This window comes from Heptranchias perlo, chromosome 24, assembly GCF_035084215.1.
Source record: "Heptranchias perlo isolate sHepPer1 chromosome 24, sHepPer1.hap1, whole genome shotgun sequence".
Lineage (NCBI taxonomy): Eukaryota > Metazoa > Chordata > Chondrichthyes > Hexanchiformes > Hexanchidae > Heptranchias > Heptranchias perlo.
The window spans coordinates 7,772,339-7,796,113 of record NC_090348.1 but is presented as its reverse complement, the minus strand read 5'-3'; the positions used below and the strand labels follow the sequence as shown (position 1 = coordinate 7,796,113).

Here is a 23,775-nt window from a genome sequence, read left to right as displayed (position 1 = left end):
GCTGGAAGAGGTTACAGAGATAGGGAGGGGCGAGGCCGTGGAGGGATTTGAACACGAGGATGAGACTTTTTAAATCAAGGCGTTGGTGGACCGGGAGCTAATGTAGGTCAGTGAGCACAGGGGCGATGGGAGAGCGGGATTTGGTGCGAGTTAGGATACGGGCAGCAGAGTTTTGGATGACACCATTGGCCGAGGCATTGGAACAAGTTCCCTGTCTGCCCTCTTGGGTCAAGATTAATGTCTGTGTGGGAGGAGTGTGCGTGAGGGAAAGCAAAGGACACAGATAATGACATAAAACATTTGAATAAATGGAAGACAAAGAAAATAAGATGACCATCCCCAGTCTTCGGGAGAATCCCTTGTCCCTTCACCTCTGGAATCCAGGCTTGAATCCAGCTCAGGCTGATAGGATAAAAGTCAAGTGTCTCTTGAAAGTCCAAAATTAAATGAGGCCAGGACAGTCTGAACCCGGTAATTGGTGTGTATGTATTTACAGCAAAAAAACTGCTCATTGGCCAGTCTAGTCAGCCATGACTCAATGGGCAGCACTCTCATCTCTTGTGTCAGAAGGTTGTGGGTTCAAGTCCCACTCCAGAGACCTGAGAACATAATCCAGACTGACACTGCAGTGCAGAACTGAGGGAGTGCTGCACTGTTGGAGGTGCCGTCTTTTGGGTGAGACGTTAAACATATGTTTACGTCTGCCTTCTCAGGTGATCGTAAAAGATCCCATGGCACGATTTCGAAGAAGAGCAGGGGAGTTTTCCCCGGTGTCCTGGCTAATATTTATCCCTCAACTAACATCACTAAAACAGATGATCTGGTCATTTTTACATTGCTGTTTGTGGAATCTTGCTTTGCGCAAATTGGCTGCCGTGTTTCCTACATTACAACAGTGACTACACTTCAAAAAGTACTTCATTGGCTGTGAAACACTTTGGGACATCCTGAGGTTGTGAAAGGTGCTATATAAATGCAAGTCTTTATTTTTATTGCTCAACACAAATTAGCAGTCTCACTCAGAGGGACCACAGGGATGTCGATGTGGGGACAAGGGAATACCAGAACAGTGCATCAGAGGATAGCTTTAAAATAAAGACTTGCATTTTATATAGTGCCTTTCACGACCTCAGGATGTCCCAAAGCGCTTTACAGCCAATGAAGTACTTTTGAAGTGTAGCCACTGTTGTAATTTCGTAGCCAGTTTGCGCACAGCAAGATCCCACAAACAGCAACGTGATGATGACCAGTGTCAGAGGGTGAAGTTCAGACATAATGGGCTGCTCAGAGGGAGCTTTGCTGTACACTTTGCTATGACCTCTGCTGCACATGACGTGTGAGTCATTGAGATGGACAGTAGGAGCAGCAGGTAGAAATTTTTTAAATTTCCCCAGCAACGGCATTCCTCACACAAAAAAAATAAATACGAAAAGATAGTGATGTAAGAGTGCTTAGATATCTGCAGGCAAATCTGTTGGGGTCAACTATGGAGTCAAAGGTTGAGATATACAAAGTACAATAAATATTTTAATAGGAGAATAGTTCTTGACTTATGCCTGTAGCTGGAGCTTGTAAATCAGAGTGGCCTTGCTAGGCAGGTGGTGTCTACAGTTTGTGTAGAGTATATTGACAAATAGTCAAAGTACAAAGTCAGTTTTCAGTCACATTGTTAAGCAGAACTGTCGGCCAAAATTTTGCCTTGTTAAAGGCAAATCGTGTTTAACTAAGTTGATTAAGTTTTTTGCTGAGGTAATAGAAAGGGTTGATGAGGGCAATGCGGTTGATGTTGTGTATATGGACTTTCAAAAGGCGTTTGATAAAGTGCCATAAAATTGAAGCCCATAGAATAAAAGAGGCAGTGGCAGCATGGATACGAAATTGGCTAAGTGACAGGAAACAGAGAGTAGTGGTGAATGTTTTTTTTCCAGTCTGGGGGAAGGTATACAGTGGTGTTCCCCAGGGGTCAGTACTGGGACCACTGCTTTTTGTGATATATATTAATGACTTGGACTTGGGTGTACAGGGCACAATATCAAAATTTGCAGATGACACAAAACTTGGAAGTGTAGTATACAATGAGAAGGATAGTAATAGACTTCAAGAAGACATAGACAGGCTGGTGGAATAGGCAGACACATGGCAGATGAAATCTAACACAGAGAAGTGCGAAGTGATAAATTTTGGCAAGAAGAATGAGGAGAGGCAATATAAACTAAATGGTACACTTCTAAAGGGGGTGCAGGAACAGAGAGACCTAGGGGTATATGCGCACAAATCTTTGAAGGTAGCAGGACAAGTTGAGAAAGCGCTTAAAAAAGCATACGGGATCCTGGGTTAAGGAAGTTATGTTGAAACTTTACAAAGCACTGGCTCGGCCACAACTGGAGTATTGTGTCCAGTTCTCCGCACCGCACTTTAGGAAGGATGTGAAGGCCTTAGAGAGGGTGCAGAAAAGGTTTACTAGAATGTTTCCAGGGATGAGGGACTTTAGTTACATGGATAGACTGGAGAAACTGGGGTTGTTCTCTTTAGGGCAGAGAAGGCTAAGAGGAGATTTGATAGAAGTGTTCAAAATCATGAAGGGTTGTAGAATCATAGAAAATTTACGGCACAGAAGGAGGCCATTTGGCCCATCGTGTCCGCACTGGCCGAAAATGAGCCACCCAGCCTAATCCCACTTTCCAGCTCTTGCTCCGTAGCCCTGTAGGTCACGGCACTTCAAGTGCACATCCGAGTACTTTTTAAATGTGATGAGGGTTTCTGCCTCTACCACCCTTTCAGGCAGTGAGTTCCAGACCCCTACCACTGTCTGGGCTCCCCTCTAATCCTTCTACCAATCACTTTAAATCTATGCCCCCTGGTAATTGACCCCTCTGCTAAAGGAAATGGGTCCTTCATAATTTTGTATACTTCAATTAGATATTAGGTTTAGATAAAGTAAATAGAAAGAAACTGTTCCCATTGGCGGAAGGGTCGAGAACCAAAGGACACAGATTTAAGGTGATTGGTAAAAGAATCAAAGGTGAGGAAAAGCATTTTTACGCAGCGAGTAGTTATGATCTGGAATGCGCTGCCTGAAAGGGTGATGGAAGCAGATTCAATCGTGGTTTTCAAAAAGGAATTGGATAAATACTTGAAGGGAAAAGATTTGCAGGGCTACAGGGAAAGAGCGGGGGAATGGGACTAACTGGATTGCTCTTACAAAGAGCCGGCATGGGCTCGATGGGCCAAATGGCCCCCTTCTGTGCTGTAATGATTCTATGAAGATGAACATCTTATCTGATTTGACCCATGGACACAAGCCTACCACTGGACTTCTGTCAATAGAACAACAGTGGTTCAGAATACCATAGCCAATCCATGGTCTACTAAGTTAGCTACACTCCTAAACTGCTCAATGCCACCAACGTGAATAACCGGGAAAAGGCTGGATGATTTAATGACAGAAATGAGGGGAAAATATTCCTCTGGTCGCTATGTGTTGGTGACATCGTAGGCAGACCGGGAAGATTTCCTATGTTGCTATCTCAAGTAAAACGACAGGGGTCATTTTAAGCTCATCCGACCAGCAGGGAAGTGACAGAATCCAACTGACCACCCATTTTACATCACCTGCCCTGTTTTATTTTCCGTTGACTTCTATGGAAAGTAAAATTGGGCGGTGTGTAAAACGGGCACCCATTCCGATCCTTCAGTTTCCCGCCAGGCAGGTTAGGTTAAGATTACCCCTGATAAGTGCATTCTAAAAGATGCATTAATGATTTCGCTAGAAATAGTGATCAGAGAAAGTCCCCCACTGCCAGAGGTAATCTTCCTCCCAGCTGTTCTTACCTCCCAGAACAGACAACAGGCTAAAACTATTTTCCTTTTTCATGTAACACAGCTATCTTTCAAAGAGTTCCATTTTTTTATTGTTTGATAATCAGCAAACCCCAAAATGATTGATCTTTCCAGGATTCTTAATGGAAAAAAGAGCTTACATTGAAATAGCACCTTTCATGTCTTCAGGACGTTCCAAAGCGTTTCACAGCCATTTGAATTGCAGTCACTGTTGTTTCGTGGGCTAACACAGCAGCTAATTTGTGCACAGCAAGGTCCCACAAACAACAAATGAGTTGAATGACCCATTGATCTGTTTTGGTGGTGTTGGTTGAGGAATGAATGCTAGCTAGGAGGCCAGGAGAATTCCCTCCTCGTGTGCTGTGGGATCTTTTACATCCACCTGAACAGGCAAAAGGAGCCTGGGTTTAACGCCTCTTCAGAAAAAACGGCAAGTAAACAAGTAGTGAAATCCATGCTTAAGTTGCTAGCCAAAACAAGCAGCTTCCATCTTCAAGGTCCCCCTTGAGTCTATTACTCTTCCCCTCCCATAGATCGTGAATAAGATTCCTCCTTATAGCTTACAAAGGAACAGGCCAGAGTTAAAAACACAAGCCTTTAACAATTCTGAACAAATGCAATTATATGAAAGCCACGATAACTCGGAAGATGATCACAGTACCTTGGTTTTGGGTGGCGGGGTGTTTCTGCTTTTCTCTGTCTGGATGTTGTTGGGTGATAGAGTGTTGCTTAAGCTGGCCTGTGACATGCCGTGTAACTTGGCTCCAGGAGACACCTGCATCGCAGCAAGTTGGGCTGCATACAACTGCTGTAACGAGAGCAATAGATATAATTATAAATATACACGTTCTTTGCTGTTACTTCCACAATTTTTCATTGCCTTATTGTAGCCACAGCACAGTCTACTTCACACTGGCTTGTACAAAGACCCAAATAAAGCAATCACACGTGGACTCAAAATCAAGGGCAGGCCACTGACGAGTTGCAAACTGACGTAGAGCGGGTGCTGAAACATTTTTAACTCTGTTTCTTTCTCCACAGATGCTGCCTGACTTGCTGAGTATTTCCAGCATTTTCTGTTTTTATTTCAGATTTCCAGCATCTGCAGTATTTTGCTTTGGTTACAGCATTTCAGGTTATTTTGCAGAGTCTTTTGTTCAATTCACTTTCTCCCAATGTAACCTTGGCTACGGGATTGCGGGGGGGGGGGGGTTACAAGTCATTATCCATTCTCCATGTTGTCATTTGGCAGGCAGATAAAGCAAGGACTCTCGTTTATATAACACCTTCCTTGACCTGAGGGCATCTCAAAGTGATTCACGGCCAATTAAGTACTTTTGAAGTGTAATCACTGTTGTAACGTATGGAAACACGGCAGCCAACTTGCACACAGCAAGATCCCACAAACAGCAATGAGATAAACGATGAGATAATAGGCTACGGACCAAATGCTGGAATATGGGATTAGAGTAGACCGGGCTTGATGGCCGGCGTGGACACGATGGGCCGAAGGGCCTCCATCCGTGCTGTATGACTCTCTATGACTCTATAATCTGTTTTGGTGGTGTTGGGTGAGGGATAAATGTTGGCCAAGGAGAACTCCCTGCTCTTCTTCGAATAGTGCCAAGGGATCTTTCAGCTCCACCTGAGAGAGGGCCTCGATTTTACATCTCACCCAAAAGGCAGCATCTCCAACAGCGCAGCACTCTCTCAGTCCTGCACCGAATTGTTAGCCTGGATTATGTGCTGGAGTGAACCCAGGATCTTTGGCTTCAGAGGAATGACTGTTACCACTGAGGCAAGGCTGACTCCTTGGAGAGTGTAGGAAGTTGTATGAGGGCATGGTTGGGCTGGCCAATGCTCCTCTCCCTCTCCCCACCCGCCAAATGTCCTGCAGACATTCACTGCCGAGGCATAGACATGAACGGTGCCCATTTGGGTGAGTACTAGAGTTCTGATGTCCCAAGAATCATATCCTAGTCAATGTATTCGGCAGAGGTACTTGTTTTAGCCAACCAGTGTATAATTGGTTTAATTGCGCCCCGCCAATATATAGCACTTCATACCTGGTTGAGAACTGACAGGACTCTGAATTGCAAACTTGCCAGCTTTAGAGGTCAGGTGGTCTGCTCGACCACCCCCTCAAGAAGACAAATGAGCCCGTGAATTGCGAGACTCCACTCCCGGGTCGCTTGATCTCCGTGCTTGGTTCTACAATCTGCACTCCTGTCAAGAGAGTCGCTGCGTCAGGATTGATCTCTTGCATTCCTAGGACTTCACTTCAGACTGCAAGACAACAGCTTCCCCTCTACAGCAGTCCTCGCATAAAGAGGAACATCTAAGAGCGCTTTACAGGGCTTTACAGTTCTATTGGCTTGAACGTGTGCTTCAATTGTCCTCCCCACCTCTGCCAAAGGCATTGACAAGGATAATAGTTCTCAGGACACCAAAACCCTCTGCTGCCTCACACCAATGGGGACCCTTCACACCAGCGCCTTGGTAGTGAATGTCAGGAGGGTATTTGGCTCATGGGGACCACTGGTCAGTCCAGCCCTGTCCCCACACAGCATTAACATGTCTACACTCTCCAGGAGTCGTCACTGCATCAGAAGTGGGTCCAGGGTCGCCAACTCTCCAGGACTGTCCCGGAGTCTCCAGGAATTAAAGATTAAGCTCCTGGGCACTGCTGCGAGCAACACCTGGGAGAAGAATCATAGGGGCATTAAAAAAGATGGTGTGTTTTGTTTTTCATTTCCTTTGAAAACTTTTGTTTATTAGTTATAAAAATATTGGAGGTGGGTGGGGGAGGGGGGAGCGGAGAAGGCTGTTTGACTGGGTGAGGCGACTGGAGGTCATTTGATAAAACCTCCAGGAATAAGTCCAACCAGAGTTGGCAACCCTAAGTGGGTCCCATGGCTGATTTGCTTCCCCCTGCCTGCCCAATTCCTGACTACCATCCCAGCTGCGTTCAGCTAACTCAGCACACAGATTGAGAATCAAACCTGGAGACCCTCCTAATGTGCGTCGCATTGTTAACCAAAGTTACATTCAGCTGACATGGGACTTAACGGTCACATTTCACACTTGTGCTTATAAACTAAATAACATCTTTCTTATCCTCATCCTCTAATTTGAGGAAGCAAATTTCAACCACAGCTTTTCATTTATACTTTTTTTTGCTATGTAATGAATTCTATATTTAAGCATGATTTAACAAAGGCCAGAAACGTTTATTATTTTCAGACAGCTTTTTGCTTCATCAATGATATTGTGCAGCTGTACTTCCCTTTTTTTCGCTGTCATTTCTCCACCCAGTAATTCTTAATAGGGAGAGCGAGGAGCAGGGGGGGGGGAAGAGAATCCCATATTAGGCACTTTCTTTCATGTTGCAATGCACTGTATCATTCCCCAAACAATAGCAAATATAAAGCTCACATGTAAGGAAGTTTGCTTTTAAATCGCAATGTGATTTTAAGTAATTTCAGTCCAATTACACCCAGTTTGTTCCTCTGATTGCTGCAGTGTGTGTGAGAGAATAAACATGCTCTTCAGTGAGCTGATGCATACTAAATTGCTGACATCTTGCTGTATCCAGTCCACTGGTTCAAAGCTTATTTGCTGTTTGAATTGAGTTCCATTACAGGGCCAATAACTATCACTCAGCATCCTGAATGGAGGCATAGTCGACCTGACAGCCACTTACTGCTGCACGAAGCATTCACTGGCAACAAAGCTCAGAAGTGACTTAAAAAAAACCTGAGCACTGGGTGAAGATAAAGGATGTGACACATCTGCCCCCCTGGGTCAGCCAGGGGTGTGCACAGGCCCAGGAAACCAGAAAGGGAAAGAAAAATGCAAGAAGGACAAAAATGACAATAGCGAGAATAAAAAAAAAATCTGGGTCACGCTGAGGTGGAGGAATTTTTTTAATATATTGTTTCCCGAAAGTAAGGCTGGGAGGTCAGCGTTTGGAGTGGGGGCAGAAATGAGGGCTCATTTCCAAAATCAAACACAGAAGTGAATATTAACTCGGATTGACAGATAACATGATTTCCTCATTGTGCAAGCAATTTATTTTCAGGGGTGGGAGTGTTGGAGGCAGATTTGCAGATCAAGCTAATACTTCCTCATCAAGAAAAGATGTTATGTAGGTTTAAAAAAAGCCAGCTGTTCCCCACTGCCACCCCCCCACCCCCTTCACCCCACCTATTGATTTCACTTTGGAGGAAATTGAGTATTAAATTCCGACCTGGCCAAAGCATCTGCACATCCATTCAAAGGAATGGCAGCTCCGGTGTAAGTGGAGACACCAAGCTTTAGAAGCACATGCAAGGAACCTGCTATTACTCGGAGTGGTTATTGTAACATTGAGCAAGGTAAAAAAAAAATAGCTAAGCTAGTCACCTGTAATGATGAAAATCATACAGCTGTTCGTTTAGTGCCGGTCTGAGGCGGGCAGCTGCCTCTTCACTGTCACGGCAGTCACACAATAAAACAAACTGACAGGAGCACCATTCAACATTTCTGTTGAGCTTTATGGACAGTCATGTGCTGTGAACTCAAATCCACAGTAACCACACTAAGAATGGGCCAGCAGAAAAGGGGACGCTTTCACCGCTGATCCTAGGGGGTCTTCTCAGTGTCAGCCGTGGCTCAGTGGGTTGCACAATGGCCTCCGAGTCAGAAGCTTGTGGGTTCGAGTCCCACATCCAGAGCACATAATCTAGGCTGACACTCCCAGTGCGAGTGCTGCACTGTCGGAGGTGCTGTCTTTTGGATTAGACCTTAAACCGAGGCCCCATCTGCCCTCTCTGGTGGACGTAAAAGATCCCCTGGCACTATTTTGAAGAAGAGCAGGGGAGTTCTCCCCGGTGTCCTGGCCATTATTTATCCCTCAATCAACATCACTAAAACAGATGATCTGGTCATTATCACATTGCTGTTTGTGGGACCTTGCTATGTGCAAATTGGTTGCCATGTTTCCTACATTACAACAGTGACTACACTTCAAAAAGTACTTCATTGGCTGTGATGCGCTTTGGGACATCCTGAGGTTGTGAAAGGCGCCATATAAATGCAAATTTGTTAGTTATATTTAAACCCACGGCTCCACAGGTGACAGGCTGCCATTTATACAAACGCCCAGCTCCGCAGTTTAAAACATTCTAACAGGAAACATTTCTGACAATCTAGAACAATTAATTTTATTTAACCAAATAGTTATTTTGGGTGAATCTGTTCAAACCTTACAAGATTATAATGGATGTCAAATGACATCTTGAAAGATACAGATAATTATCTGATAAATCTATTCATTCATGTGTACCTCTAGGCACAAGAACATTAATAGAATCATTAAAGAATGTAAATGTGTTATCGTCAGTGTATAATTTGCTTTCATTGTTATACTTCCGTACATCAACTGTACGAAGAGTTGGGTTCTAACAGTTGCCAACCTGCCAAGGCTGATCATCGCACAAAGTCAGAACCAAATTCATTCCAGATTGACCCCAAAACCCTCTGACCACAATAGAAGGTTTTGTTACCACCGCACTTTCTGTTCTGTCTTGAAGTAATAAACTTTAAGCACAAAACCAGTACATACAGTCACTGAGATGTCACTTGTACAACCCTAGACTGACTCTACACACCCGGTGGTAAAGACATCAACTGGTGGCATCTCCCTGGGATCAGAGACTGGAGTGGAAATAATACTGAACAGTGTCTTCCATTACACATCAGCGAGGAAGGAACAGACCCATGGAATGATTAAAAAAGACTTCAGGTTTTTGGCTATTCTTGCAATAGGCAACGAGCAAGTCAACAGGACCCGCTGGGCACAATGGCACCATCCCCTTGATGGGAAAGGGTTGCTGGTGTTGCTCCACAAAACCCTGGGTGTGTGGTCACTGTGCAGTGGAGGTGGTAGAGCAATCATTTTGATTTTTAGCTAATACTGCCTCTACCACCTTATTAAAACCAACAACAGCTTGCATTTATATAGTGCCTTTAACGTAATCAGACAAAATTTGACACCGAACCAAAGGAGGAGACTTTTGGACAGGTGACCAAAAGCTTGGTCAAAGAGGTGGGTTTTAAGGAGCATCTTAAAGGAGAGAGGGGTGGGGAGGATGAGGGGTTTAGGGAGGGAATTCCAGATTTCAAGACCTAGACGGCTGATGGCATGGCCGCCAATGGTCAGTCAAATCAGCTGATCACAGATTTGCAATGGCATCAATCTCCTAAACCTCCAGTCTCTCTCTCTCTCCCACACCTCTACATCACAAACATGTGTCAAGGTGACAGGCCATGAGAAAAGAGGAAAAGTATGTTTATAAAAATAAGCTGCTGAGTTCTACACAGTGTTTAGCTTGCTGAGTTAGACATGACAAAAACGAGCTATGATGCAGAGCGATCTTCAATTCATCCGCAGTTATAATCAGGATGGAAACGTCCTTTAATTAATGCATCAAGTGTCTACTGATGAACACTTTGCACTCAACTGAGGTGATCATGCCATGTTATTACCTAAAAACCCGGCTCAGTCAGACTCCTAAAAATGGAAGACTACAGTTGGCGCTGGGTGGGGCAGTGCTTCAGAGCACTTTCTTTACACCTCTGAGACCTTGATTCAAATCCAGCCCTGGTTTGTGGGATGAAATCCCCTGTCTCTGCTGCTTCCAATGATCAAAAGTGATGTCAGGAAACACTTCTTCACACAAAGGGTAGTGGAAATATGGAACTCTCTTCCCCAAAAAGTTGTTGAGGCTGGGGGTCAATTGAAAATTTCAAAACTGAAGATTGATAGATTTTGTTAGGCAAGGGTATTAAAGGTTACGGAACCAAGGTGGAGTTAAGATACAGTTCAGCCATGTTCTAATTGAATGGCAGAACAGGCTCAAGGGGCTGAATGGCCTCCTCCTGTTCCTATGTTCCTACGAAAGTTGGACAGGTTTAGGGTGCCTCGACCCATTTTCCAGTGAGTGTGAGTCTGTGCACCAACTCACTCACAAATTGGCAGTAAATCGACACGGCTTCTTTGGGTAATGGGGACATCAGATTAATGCAGTAAGAAAGTACCGTTCAGTACCTGAGCTTGCAAGTCATAACGTTGGACTACCAAGTAGGGAGCTTTACGCTGTAGCTGCATACAGGGCTATACAATGGTTACATAAATTGGTCTATCCCTCGCTTTGATGAGTATCTACTTTACTAAACAGCAAAGAAATGTTTTGATGTATTAGTCCACTTTGCTTTTGGCTATAGTTCCATATAGTAAGGATGTATATTGGAAATATATAAAGTTATTCCCAAACTATCAGAAAGCACTTCAATTCTCCAGCTCCTATAGGTTAAATGCTCTTTGTGCGAACACAACATAGGATTTGTACCCGATGTACGTGCTTAATTTCAGTTGCCTCCCCCCCCTTTCTCGTTATGGGTTGTGAGAAGGTAGTACTGGTGGGGGAGGGGAGTGCTGTTCGCTGTCACCGGTTGGTCAATTAAATTGCTCTCCGCAAAGAAGTAAAGTGGTGGGATTGAACACTACTTTGCTTTCATGTTTCACAACAAAATACAGACAGAATAAGGACAGATGTCACAAAATTGAACCTGGGTGGTTGATGATAACATAGAAAGACCTCAGAGACATTTTACAGGGCTATTAATGGGTTCGGCATAGATGGATGCTCTGACAATTGTACATTTTGGTTCTCCACTGCTCGTGAAGTTATGCGACTCTCAGTGGGATGTCCATTTTTCCCCTTTTCACTATATCATAAAACACTTAAGGATGAGGGAGGCCATCTTAGTTCATCCATCCAGAAAGACCCTTAAAATCTCCCCCATTGCAACATCCAATTTTTTATTCATTTATTCCAGAGTTTTTGCCCTACTTACTCTGTCTAGGAGTCCACTCTGTGTGTTGCTGACTCTCTGTGAGAAAAGAACCTCCTATTATCAGTCCTAAATGTCCCTTTTCCTAGTTTGAACCTTTGTCTTACTCTCATAATTTAATTAAAAGTAATTTTCCAGATTTACCTTTTCCACAACATTTCTTATATTATATACCTCTATAAGATACACCCTTTTAAGGGGATAAGCTGAGACTTCTCCCCTCTTTCTACAAAACTCGGACCACTAATACCAGGCATTGGCCTTGTGCCTTGGTGACACTGGACCCAGTACGCAAGGTGCAGTCTGACCAGAGCACTGTACAGTGTGATTACAATTTCCTCTGACTTGTGTTCCACTGTGCTGTCTATATAGTTCCACATTGTGTTGTCTTTGTTGATTGTTGCTCTGCATTGGTTGGACATGTTGAGTGTCGCGTTTACTAAGACTCCTGGGTGTCTTTCAGTTTCACCCTTAGTTATTTCAACACTATTCATGGAGAAGGTGTGTTCCCATTTTTCTCGTCCATGTGCACTTGTCTGTATTAAATTTCATCTGCCATCGTTCTGCCCACTTACATATTTTGACCAACTCATTCTGTAATTTCTGAGCTGCCTCTTCCAATGCCACTGCTTCTCCTTTTGTGGCATTTTCTGCAAATTTGTCCAATTTTATTGAGTTTCTGAATCCAAGTCACTGATGTAAACTAGAAACAGTAGTGGTCATAACATTGAGCCTTAGGGCAAGTTACCTGGTACTTGCCCCACTCGGACATAACTCCTCTAACGAGTATTCATTGTTTTCTACTCTTCAGCCAATTACTTATTCATTTGCAAGTCTTATCCTGAATCCCCATATCTTTGAGTTTACCCTAAAGCCTTTCGTTTGGCACTTTTGTCAAAAGCTTTTTGGAAGACTAGATATACCACATCATAGAGCTTGTGTAACAACTGGAACGTGACGTCTGGAGTGTGATATCGGGGCTGCGACATCCAGATTGTGACAACATGAGTGTGATGCCCAGAGTTCAACATTTGGAGTGAGAAGTCTGGCGTGTGATGCCTGGATGCAAGACTTTTTCATATATATTATCAAATCTTCTATGGCATTGCTCACGACAAATCAACGGATACGCTGGCAGGAACATTGCCCTATGTAATGCATTGAGTCATAGAATCATAGAAGTTTACAACATGGAAACAGGCCCTTTGGCCCAACATGTCCATGTCGCCCAGTTTATATCACTAAGCTAGTCCCAATTGCCTGCACTTGGCCCATTACAATAAGTTGCTAATCAGTTAGAGAAGTCATTGAGCAGAGCAAGGATGCTTCTCCAATGAGAATGAGGGAAAAGTGAGGGAAAAACTGACCAGAGTGAATCTCGCTCCTCCCTTGGCAGCCATTTTAGAACAAAACGGGCTCAGGCCGAGGCATAGGAGGCCTAACTGTCCTTTCAAGTGGAGAATGGTGTTGGGAATGGGTTTGTGGGGGAAATAATAAGTGAAGAAATAAAAAAGGAAAACTGGGCTTAATTTTAACCGTGCCATTGTACCTCAACTATTATTTTTTAGCTGATTAATGCGTGGAATACTTCAGGTTTTGTTTGGAGGATGTGTGGAATGCAATTTATTAAAATTAATTTTACCAAAATTATTTTGTTTTTAAAGGAAGGTTTTAAAAATATATAAACGATGTAACATCCTGAAGGATCATTTTAAAAGAAGTGTCCAGGAAGGAGACGAGGGGGGGGTCAAACTTCATGTCTTTAAAGACAAATTTAAAATCTCCATTTTCTTGCACATTTGTAAACAATCAACATGACACATTTGCGATGCTTCAAAGGGCTGACCTTTGGATTTGGGTAGTTAAGTCAGTGGCGAGCCTGTATTCCTTTGTTCCCTTTGGCTTCACATTGTGCCAAATGAGGTTTATACAGTGCCCTGATTGGCCAGGCGGAACGAAACTCAATTTAAAAAAAACTCGCACAAAAGGTGGAAAATTAGGGGTTTTGTGCCTCGCTTCAACAACTGCCGAAAATTTCAAGAGTTGTGCCAAAATCCCAGGATTTCTCAAGTTCATGTGCAAAATCTACGCTGATGCTCCAGTGCAGGACTGAGGGAATGCTGCACTGTCGGGAAATGGTGTAAAAGTTTAGTTCACTGTTCATGTAGTGCTATACAGGGTTCAGAGAACCAGTCTGACCCAAGCAGCATTCACGCTGGTCCCCAGAAAACTCCCAAATTGTCCATGGTGTCAGCCATAGCTCACTCTCAACTCTGACTCAGAAGGTTGTGGGTTCAAGCCCCACTCCAGAGACTTAGCACAAAATCTAGGCTGATACTCCAGTGCAGTACTGAGGGCATGCTGCACTGTCGGAGGTGCCACCTTGCGGATGAGACGTTAAAACAAGACCCCATCTGTCCTCTCTGGTGGACGTAAAAGATCCTACCACACTACTGCGAAGAAGAGCAGGGTAGTTCTCCCCGCTGTCCTGGCCAATATTGATCCCTCAACCCACACCACTAAAACAGATTATCTGGTCATTATCTTCTTGCTGTTTGTGGGACCTTGCTGTGCACAAATTGGCTGCCGTGTTTCTTACATTACATCAGTGACTAGTCTTCAAAAGTACTTCATTGGCTGTAAAGCGCTTTGGGATGGACTAAGATTGTGAAAGGCGTTATATAAATGCAAGTTCTTTTGCAAGACCAGCGTGCAGGTATAAAACTTAATTATAAAATAAATGCAAGTTCTTTCTATCTTTTGCAAGACGGAAGGCCACCGGGCTTGCATGTGGTATAAAACTTAATTCTAAAATGCTTTCTATTTACTTGACGAGATGGCTGGTGAAATGCTCCATTGGCCTTTGGAGGTTGGTCTTTAAAGGGTTAAGGCTGAGTTTCACAACACCAATTACAGCAGCTAGACTTATAATCCTTGTCATCTACACCTTGCAAAGAGCTCAGCTTTTGCTCTTACCCTTCAAAGAAGCGACGCATGCATTACAAATCACAGGAACAACAGCAGCTCCAGCTGCTGCTATTGAGGTAAATTCATTACATTCCTCGACTCGAGTGAAAGTATTAAGCACCAGCTGATCTGCTCTCCACAAGCCAATCCTCGCACAGAAGAGTAATCCATTACAATATGTTCCAACATCTGCCTCCCCATATGATGCATGACCTATTCGATTGACCCTCTTTATACAGCGCCAGCGTTCCTGTTCATTACAGAAGGAGGATGAACAGGGTGCTCATCTCATCTTCAGGTCATCAACCAGTAAATACAGCTCCATTCAAAACTGGACTTGTACACGCATAGCTGGAATCTCTTTCATTCCCAAGCATAATATTCTCATCATTTATTTTCCAATAACCAGACCACAAATTGGTTGGCTTCGTTCCCCATTCTCCACCACCCCCCCCCCCCCCCCCGACCCCATTCCCCCCTCCTCTTTCACATTTCTTTCTTTCACTCTCTCTTGTTTATGAGCTCAGCAGGATAGGTTGGACCTGTCATTCACCGTATCAGCAAGAGATGTATGGTACATGGAACCAGTGACCTGCTCTCTGTATGTGACAAGATGAGGCAGGTCAACCTCCTAAATGGCGGCCCCTGTGACATTCAGTCAGCCTCCAGCGCTCCTAGTGAGGTAAATATGTAGCTAATTTATTATCAATCACCTCTCCTTCAGGCACCTGCGACAATAAACACTTCCGGGCTTCTTGTAGGCAAAGACAATGAAGGGAGTACAACAGAGAGAGTGCTCCAAAAGCTAACAGCTATTTAAACACGACATTATCTTTTAAACAGAGTCCTTAAACTACGGGGCCTATTTATTATGTAAAAAAGAATTTTCAAAACCGCTCTCTGCATTGCATTAGTGCCCTGCGTCCTTCAATATGCAGAATGTTGTTGAATTATAATTGTGTTTTTTTTCTCCTTTCCCTCTATAAATACATATGCAAATGACTGGCGCTCTTGCAGCTGTGCAGTATTAATTGCGTGTGTAATGCTGATTCTACCTGAGGCATGGGCCTCCTCACCTACCAGAAAACACATCCATACAGATGAAGGCCGGATTTAGAACAGCGCGAGCGAACTAGTATCAACTGGGGGGGGCGAGGGGGTGGAGAAGGGGAGGAAGGGGGAATGGGGGGAGGGGGGCAGTTGCCCACTGATTCGGAAACTGTGCAAATGAAAGGGCAGAATTTAAATTTGTTCTGTTTGGAAAATAAAAGTAGAAATCCGAAGTGGCCTCTGTTTAGGGTTGCCAACTCTGGTTGGACGTATTCCTGGAGGTTTCATCACATGACCTCCCACCGCCCCGCCCCCGCACACTCGCCATTGGTCACCCAACATGTCCATCCTCACCAAGCACCATCTTCCCACACCAGTCGGAAAGTGAATAAACTTCGTTACCCGATTGGATAATACTTGACTGTCAGTCAAACAGCCTTTTTACCCCACGTCCGATATTTTTATAACTAAAAAGCAAAAGTGTTCACAGAAATTCTTTTTAAAAAAACACTTTTTTTCAATGCCTCCTACACTTTTTCTCTTGGGTTGCTTACAGCAGTGTCCTGGAGATTAATCTTTAATTCTTGGAGACTCCAGGGGTTGGCAGCCGCAGCCCTGTTACAAACTCCACATTGGATGGCAAAATGCAGGTACAAAACAAGCCAGTTTCAGTCTGTTAAGGGTGGGATTTTACAAATGATTTTTTTATTTATAAACAGCCTCCATTCTTGTTCTTGATTCCTGGCTGCGTTATTCTAGCCTTTAAACACAGTTGTCGTAAAAGCGCTCATCGGGTCGTTACAAACCGACCTGACATGGGTGAAACCAAGTGCCTTTGCTGCATTCACTTAGCCTAATGCCAGGAGAGCCTGAGCACATTATAAGGACGGGGATGTCTCACCTTTAAAGTCTTGAACTGCTCTGTGAAAATGGGCAAAATGTACGGACAATGCGTATAAGTAATATTCATGAAAGTAGCATCCGCAGATTGGATGACTCAGTGGGGGTAATTTTAATTTTGGGCAATGGTGTAAAACGGACGATATCTAATTAGCCATCATCTATACACCAGGTCCAATTTTCCATTTTATTGAAGTCAATGGAAGGAAAATTCGAGTGAGGTGTATAACGGGCGGCTAATTCGATATCAACCGTTTACACTACTGCCCAAAGTTAAAATTACCCCCAGTATGTTTTACCTAGTTTGGTCCTATACAAATTATGTTTAAAACTGGAATGGGCCCCTGATTCCATTGCTAGCTTTAAAGTTTATTGTGAGTGCATGTCATTTAAAATTAGCAGGTTTCAAATGTAAACATTTCAGAGACGTTTTCTTTTAGAATGTGAAACTGAGCTCTTCGACCGGACATTTTGCTCGCACTGGTCTACACACTGCCCTGCGAGCTCCTGGCTCTGTTACTAGAAGGGGTGGTTGGCTCATGCTGAAGGGTGACTGGATATGTTCATGAAGTGCCCCAAGGAGGGTCTGGACCTCACCTCCAAAACCAGAAACAATCTCCTAAACTGCTCTTGTCTGAAAGACAGGTTTTGGGAAATAACAAAACAATTGATCTTTGTGGGGCACTGTTGGTTAAACTGGTCATGTTCAGTGATGGGGTCAAGGATTAAAGAGGGCCTTCATTTAGAGGGGAACACCAACAATAGAATACAAACGTTACTCACTAAATATCACTGACTTCCATCTTATTTTGTTTCACATGAAATAAAAGACATGTTAATTTACTTTCTGTGTGGGTTTGTACACATTATGGATGACCTACATGAACCACTCCCAGGTAGAGTCATCACCAATCAGATATAAACCTAGAAATTACTGTTTGGGATGTTAGTGGATGAATGTTGAACACATCCAGTATTGTAATGGAGGAGTTAAGCTACCTAGAAATGAATGGTTAGTCCTGTCTTAATAACAGTAGACAGAGCAATGTCTTAAGAATGTATTACGCATTCTCCACTAATATCACAAGCAACGGTCTATAATGTAGAGCCACCCTCGACCTGACCTGACCGTGTGTCTAGATCTCAACCTCAAAACAGCACGAACTCACCCGCTCCCTGCAAACGATGCAGTCTGCCCGCCTCGCTGCCTATGTGCCGATGGGCTGGCCTCACTGGGTAAAGTGAGGTGAGCCATTTGCGAAAGGTACTGGCACCCTTGGGTGCGTCTTGCATAAAGAGCTCCCCGTTGCCTCTTGTGCGCAGTCACTTTGCCAGTATGTGTGGGGGTTGGGGAGGGACTCTGGGTGGGGAGCAAGGCATTGGTGGGCACCGGGCAAGGGGATCGCATATCAGCCTAAAAATGAACAAAAACTACAACTAGCATTTATAGAGCTCGTTCAATGTAGAAAAACATCTCAAGGTGTTTCACAGGGGTAGAGTCAATAAAAATGGATGCCAAGTCAAAGAAGCAGATATTAGAAGGGATGACCAAAAGCTTCGTCAAAGAGGTGGGTTTTAAGGAGGGTCTTAAAGGAGGAGAGGGAGGTGGAGAGGCAGAACGGTGTAGGGATCAAACTCCAGAGCATGGGGCCTAGACAGCTGAAGATACAGCCAATGGTGGGATGAATGGACGGGGAGGGTGCACAAGAGGCCAGAGTCAAAGGAAGAGAGAGTTCTGGGGCTGGGCTATTTGTAGGGCTGGAGGAGGTTACAGAGATAGAGAGGGGCCAGGCCCTTTCGGGATTTAAACACCAGGATGAGAATTTTAAATTGAAGACATTGGAAAACTGGGCACCAATGTAAGTCAATAAGGACAGGGGTTATGGGTGAGGACATAGTGCGGGTTAAGATATGGGCGGCAGAGTTTTGGATGAACTGAAGTTTACGGTATGTGGAGAACCTTCAAATAGACATGTGACCTTACAAGCAATAAAATGCTTGTAAGGTTACATGACCACCATTATCAAATATGTCATACATATAGATTCATAGAATCATAGAAAGATACGGCACAGAAGGAAGCCATTCGGCCCATCGTGTCCTTGCCAGCCTAAAAAGAGTTAGCCCGCTTAATCCTACTTTCCAGCACTTGGTCCGTAGCCCTGTAGGTTACGACACTTCAAGTACACATCCAAGTACTTTTTAAATGAGTTGAGGGTTTGTGCCTTTACCACCTTTTCAGGCAGTGAGTTCCAGACCCCCACCACCCTCTGGGTGAAAAAACTTTGTCCTCAGCTCCCCTCTAATCCTTCTACCAATTACTTTAAATCTATGCCCCCTGGTCACTGACCCCTCTGCTAAGGGAAATAGGCCCTCCCTATCCACTCTATCTAGCCCATTCATAATTTTATACACCTCAACTAAATCACCTCTCAGCCTCCTTTGAAGAAAACAACCCCAGCCTATCCAATCTTTTCTCATAGCTAAAATTATCCAGCCCTGGCAACATCCTCGTAAATCTCCTCTGTACCCTCTCTAGTGCAATCACATCTTTCCTGTAATGTGGTGACCAGAACTATACGCAGTACTCAAGCTGTGGCCTAACCAATGTTTTATACAGTTCTAACATAACCTCTCTGGTCTTATATTCTAAGCCTCGGCTAATAAAGGAAAGTATGCCGTATGCCTTCTTAACCACCTTATCTACCTGTCCTGCTACCTTCAGTGATCTGTGGACATGCACTCCAAGGTCCCTTTGTTCCTTTACACCTCTCAGTATCCTCCCATTTGTTGTGTACTCCCTTGCCTTGTTTGCCCTCCCCAAATGCATTACCTCACACTTATCTTGATTGAATTCCGTTTGCCACTTTTCTGCCCAACTGACCATTGATATCTTCCCGCAGCCTACAGCTTTCCTCCTCACTATCAACCACACAGCCAATTTTTGTATCTTCTGCAAACTTCTTGATCAAGCCCCCCACATTCAAGTCCAAATCATTAATATATATCACAAAAAGGGACCTAGTCCTGAGACTTGCGGGACCCCACTGGAAACAGCCTTCCAGTCGCAAAAACACCCGTCAACCATTACATTTTGCTTCCTGCCACTGAGCCAATTTTGGATCCAACTAGCCACTTTCCCTTGGATCCTATGGGCTTTTACTTTTTTGACCAGTCTGCCATGTGGAACCTTGTCAAAAGCCTTGCTAAAATACATGTACACTACATCAAACGCGTTACCCTCATTGACCCTCCTTGTTATCTGCTCATAAAATTCAATCAAGTTGGTCAGATACGACCTTCCCTGAACAAATCCATGCTGACTGTCCTTGATTACTCCATGCCTTTCTAAATGACGATTTATTCTGTCCCTCAGAATCGATTCCAACAACTTGTCCACCACCGAGATTAGACTGACTGGCCTATAATTGCTCGGTCTATCTCTTTCTCCCTTCTTATTCAATGGTACAACGTTAGCAATCCTCCAATCCTTCAGCACTACGCCTGTAGCCAGGGAGGATTGGAAAATGATGGTCAGAGCCTCCGTTATTTCCTCCCTTGCTTCTCTTAGCAGCCTGGGATACATTTCATCCGGGCCTGGTGATTTATCTATTTTCGAAGATGCTAAACCCCTTAATACTTCCTCTCTCACTATGTTTATCCCATCCAATATTTCACACTCCTCCTCCTTAACTACAATCTCTGTATCGTCCCCCTCTTTTGTGAAGAAAGACGCAAAGTATTCATTAAGAACCATATCCACATCTTCCACCTCCACACATAGTTTACCTTTTTGGTCTCTTATAGGCCCTACTCTTTCCTTAGTTATCCTCTTGCTCTTTATGTATTTATAAAACATTTTTGGGTTTTCCTTAATTTTACTTGCCAATATTTTTTCAAGCCCTCTCTTTGCTTTCCTAATTTCATCCCTTTACATACTCCTATAGGTTTTCTGCAGTATTGAGCTCTCAGTGTCTGATATAAGCTTCCCTTTTTTGCCTTATCTTACCCTGTATGCTCCTTGTCATCCAGAGGGCTCTAGATTTGGCAGTCCCACCCTTTTTCTTTGTGGCAACATGTTTACTCTGAACCCCTTGAATCTCCCCCTTGAATGCCTCTCACTGCTCTGACACTAATTTATCTTCAAGTAGCTGTTTCCAGTCCATTTTTGCTAAATCACTTCTCAGCTTAGTAAAATTGGCCTTTCCCCAACTGGGAACTTTAACTCCTGTTCTATCTCTGTCCTTTTCCATAACTATGCTAAATCTAACTGAATTATGATCACTACCACGCAAATGCTCTCCCACTGATACTCCTTCCACCTGTCCAGCTTCATTCCCTAAAACTAATCCAGAGCTGCCGTCCCTCTTGTTGGGCTTGCAACATACTGGCTAAAAAAGTTCTCCTGAATGCAATTTAAGAATTCTGCACCCTCTATACCTTTTGCACTGATTTATCCCAGTTAACATTAGGGTAGTTGAAATCCCTCACTATTACTGACCTATTGTTTTGGCACTTCTCAGAAATTTGCCTATATATTTGTTCTTCTATCTCCCTCTGACTGGGTTCTATAGTGCACTCACAGCAGTGTGACTGCCCCTTTTTTGTTCTTTAGCTCAACCCATATGGCCTCATTTGATGATTCTTCTAACATATCATCCCTCCTCACAGCCCTTATTGTTTCTTTAACCAATATTGCCACCACCCCTGCTTTTTTATCCCCCTCTCTATCTCGTCTGAAAACCCTGTAACCAGGAACATTGAGCTGCCATTCCTGTCCCTGTTTAAGCCATGTTTCTGTAATAGCTAAGGTATCGTACTTCCGCGTGTCTATCTGTGCCCCATTTGCCTTATTCACTATACTTTTTGCACTGCCGAACTCCTTTGTTGTCTAGTTTCTAACCTTTGTTTCCTCTGCCTTCCAAACTCACTAATTTTCTACCTTCAATTTCCAGCTCTGCTTCTCCCCCTTTTGAATCTACGCTCAGGTTCCCATCCCCCTGCCAAGCTAGTTTAAACCTTCCCCAACAGCACTATTAAACCTCGCCGTGAGGATATTGTTCTCGGCCCTGTTGAGGTGCAACCCATCCGGCCTGTACAGGTCCCACCTGCCCCAGAACTGGTCCCAATGCCCCAGGAATCTAAAGCCCTCCCTCCTGCACCATCTCTCCAGCCATGCATTCATCTGTTCTATCCTCCTATTTCTATACTCGCTAGTGCGTGGCACTGAATGTAATCTGGAGATTATTACCTTTGAGATCCTGCTTATTAATCTCTTTCCTAACTCCTTAAAACCTGCCTGCAGGACCTCGTTCCTCTTTCTACCTATGTTGTTGGTACTGATATGGACCATGACCTCTGGCTGTTCACCCTCCCCCTCCAGAATGTTCTGCAGCTGCTTGGTTACATCCTTGACCCTGGCACCTGGGAGGCAACATACCATCCTGGAATCACGTCTGCAGAAACGCCTGTCTGCTCCCCTAAGCATAGAACCTCCTATCACTATCGCTCTCCTGACCTTTCTCCTCCCCCTGGTACAGCCGAGCCACCCATGGTGCTGTGGACTAGGCTCTGGCTGCTCTCCCCAGAGGAACCCTCTCCCCCACCAGTATTCAGAACTGAATACCAGTTAGAGAGCGAGATGCCCTCAGGGGACTCCTGCACTACCTGCCTGGCTCTCCTTGCCTGTCTGGTGGTCACCCAGTCCCTCTCTGCCTGTACTCTCTTAAGCTGTGGGGTGACCACCTCCTGAAACATGCTGTCCATGAAACTCTCAGCCTCGCCAATGAACTGCAGTGACGCCAGCTGTTGCTCAAGCTCCGAAACCCGGAGCTGGAGCTCCTCCAGCTGACGACACTTCCTGCACCTCTGGTTGTCTAAGACACAGGAAGCATCCTGGAGTTCCCACATGGCACAGGCCATGCATTCCACGGGTCTGAGCTGCCCTGCCATTTTTCAGAACATATTTCATATGGCCCTGCCATATTTCAGAACAGCTCATTTCCTTTTTGATCCATCTATCTCTCACACCTTCTCCCAAAAATAGAAAAGCTACATTGGTTTTGTACTAGAAAGAAAGAACTTGCATTTATAGATCACCTTTCACATCCTCAGGACATCCCAAAGCATTTCACAGCCAATGAAATACATTTGAAGTGCAATTACTGTTGTTTTGTAGGCAAATGCAGCAGCCAATTTATGCACAGCAAGGTCCCACAAACAGCAATGAGATACATGACCAGATAATCTGCTTTTTTAGTGATGTTGGTTGAGGGATAAATGTTGGCCAGGACAGTGGGAGCACTCCCCTGCTCTTCTTCTAATAGTGACCTGGGATCTTTTATGTCCACCTGAACATGTAGAAGGAGCCTCGGTTCAATGTCTCATTCAAAAGGCAGCACCTCCTACAGAAGTGTTATTCTGGGTCCTGCGTTCAAGTCCTTGAACCCACGACCTTCTGACTCAGTGGCAAGAGTGCTACACACTGAGCCAAACTGATACTAAAACATAAACTCCGACTAAAATTAAAAGGTGAGTGTCTTGGGTAGCACAAGGGGACTGTGCTTTGGAGCATCAATGCGCAAAGTCACAGGCTGGAGTGGCATAGTTTAATTTCCCCATTCCTGGTCCTGATCTCAGCCGTGCTGTGCAGGGATACTCATCACTTCAAGGGGGAAGGAGAATCAGAGGGTACGTGTGGGTAACCCGCCCAGTAAAATCCGTCCGTTCCCCACGTGATCGCGGGTAAATTGAAGGCACTTACCGCGGCTTCCGGGTTTCCCGTCGTCAACCTGCGCAGCGGGCGGACTGCACACCCGCAAAACAGGCCGTCAGCTGGAGGAGCCCTATTTATAGGGGCAGTCCTCCAATGCTGCTCCTGCAGCAAACAATCAAAAGTATAGAATGAAGCAGACCTGTGGAAAGGCTGCTCCCAGATTTACCGATACCTCATTCCAGGTCCTACTGGATGGGGTGAGGAGGAGGAGGGATATTTTCCACCCAGCGGACGGGAGGAAATGGCCTGCCTCTGCCACCAAGAAGGCCTGGCTCGAGGTGGCAGAGGAGGTCACCAGCAGCAGCAACATCTCCCGCATATGGATCCAGTGCAGGAAGCGCTTCAGT

At 44.5% G+C, this 23,775-nt stretch overlaps 1 protein-coding gene across 4 annotated transcripts in view; it reads right to left on the bottom strand.

Annotated features, from left to right (window-relative positions):
• The window catches only part of sox5 (SRY-box transcription factor 5), a 270,199-nt gene that overhangs the window by 55,731 nt on the left and 190,693 nt on the right, over nucleotides 1-23,775 (bottom strand). For all 4 annotated transcript variants that reach the window (XM_068004705.1, XM_068004704.1, XM_068004706.1 and 1 more), the window contains one exon: nucleotides 4,502-4,648. In XM_068004705.1, the coding sequence (XP_067860806.1) occupies nucleotides 4,502-4,648 (147 nt within the window). The remainder of the gene's footprint in view (nucleotides 1-4,501; nucleotides 4,649-23,775) is intronic.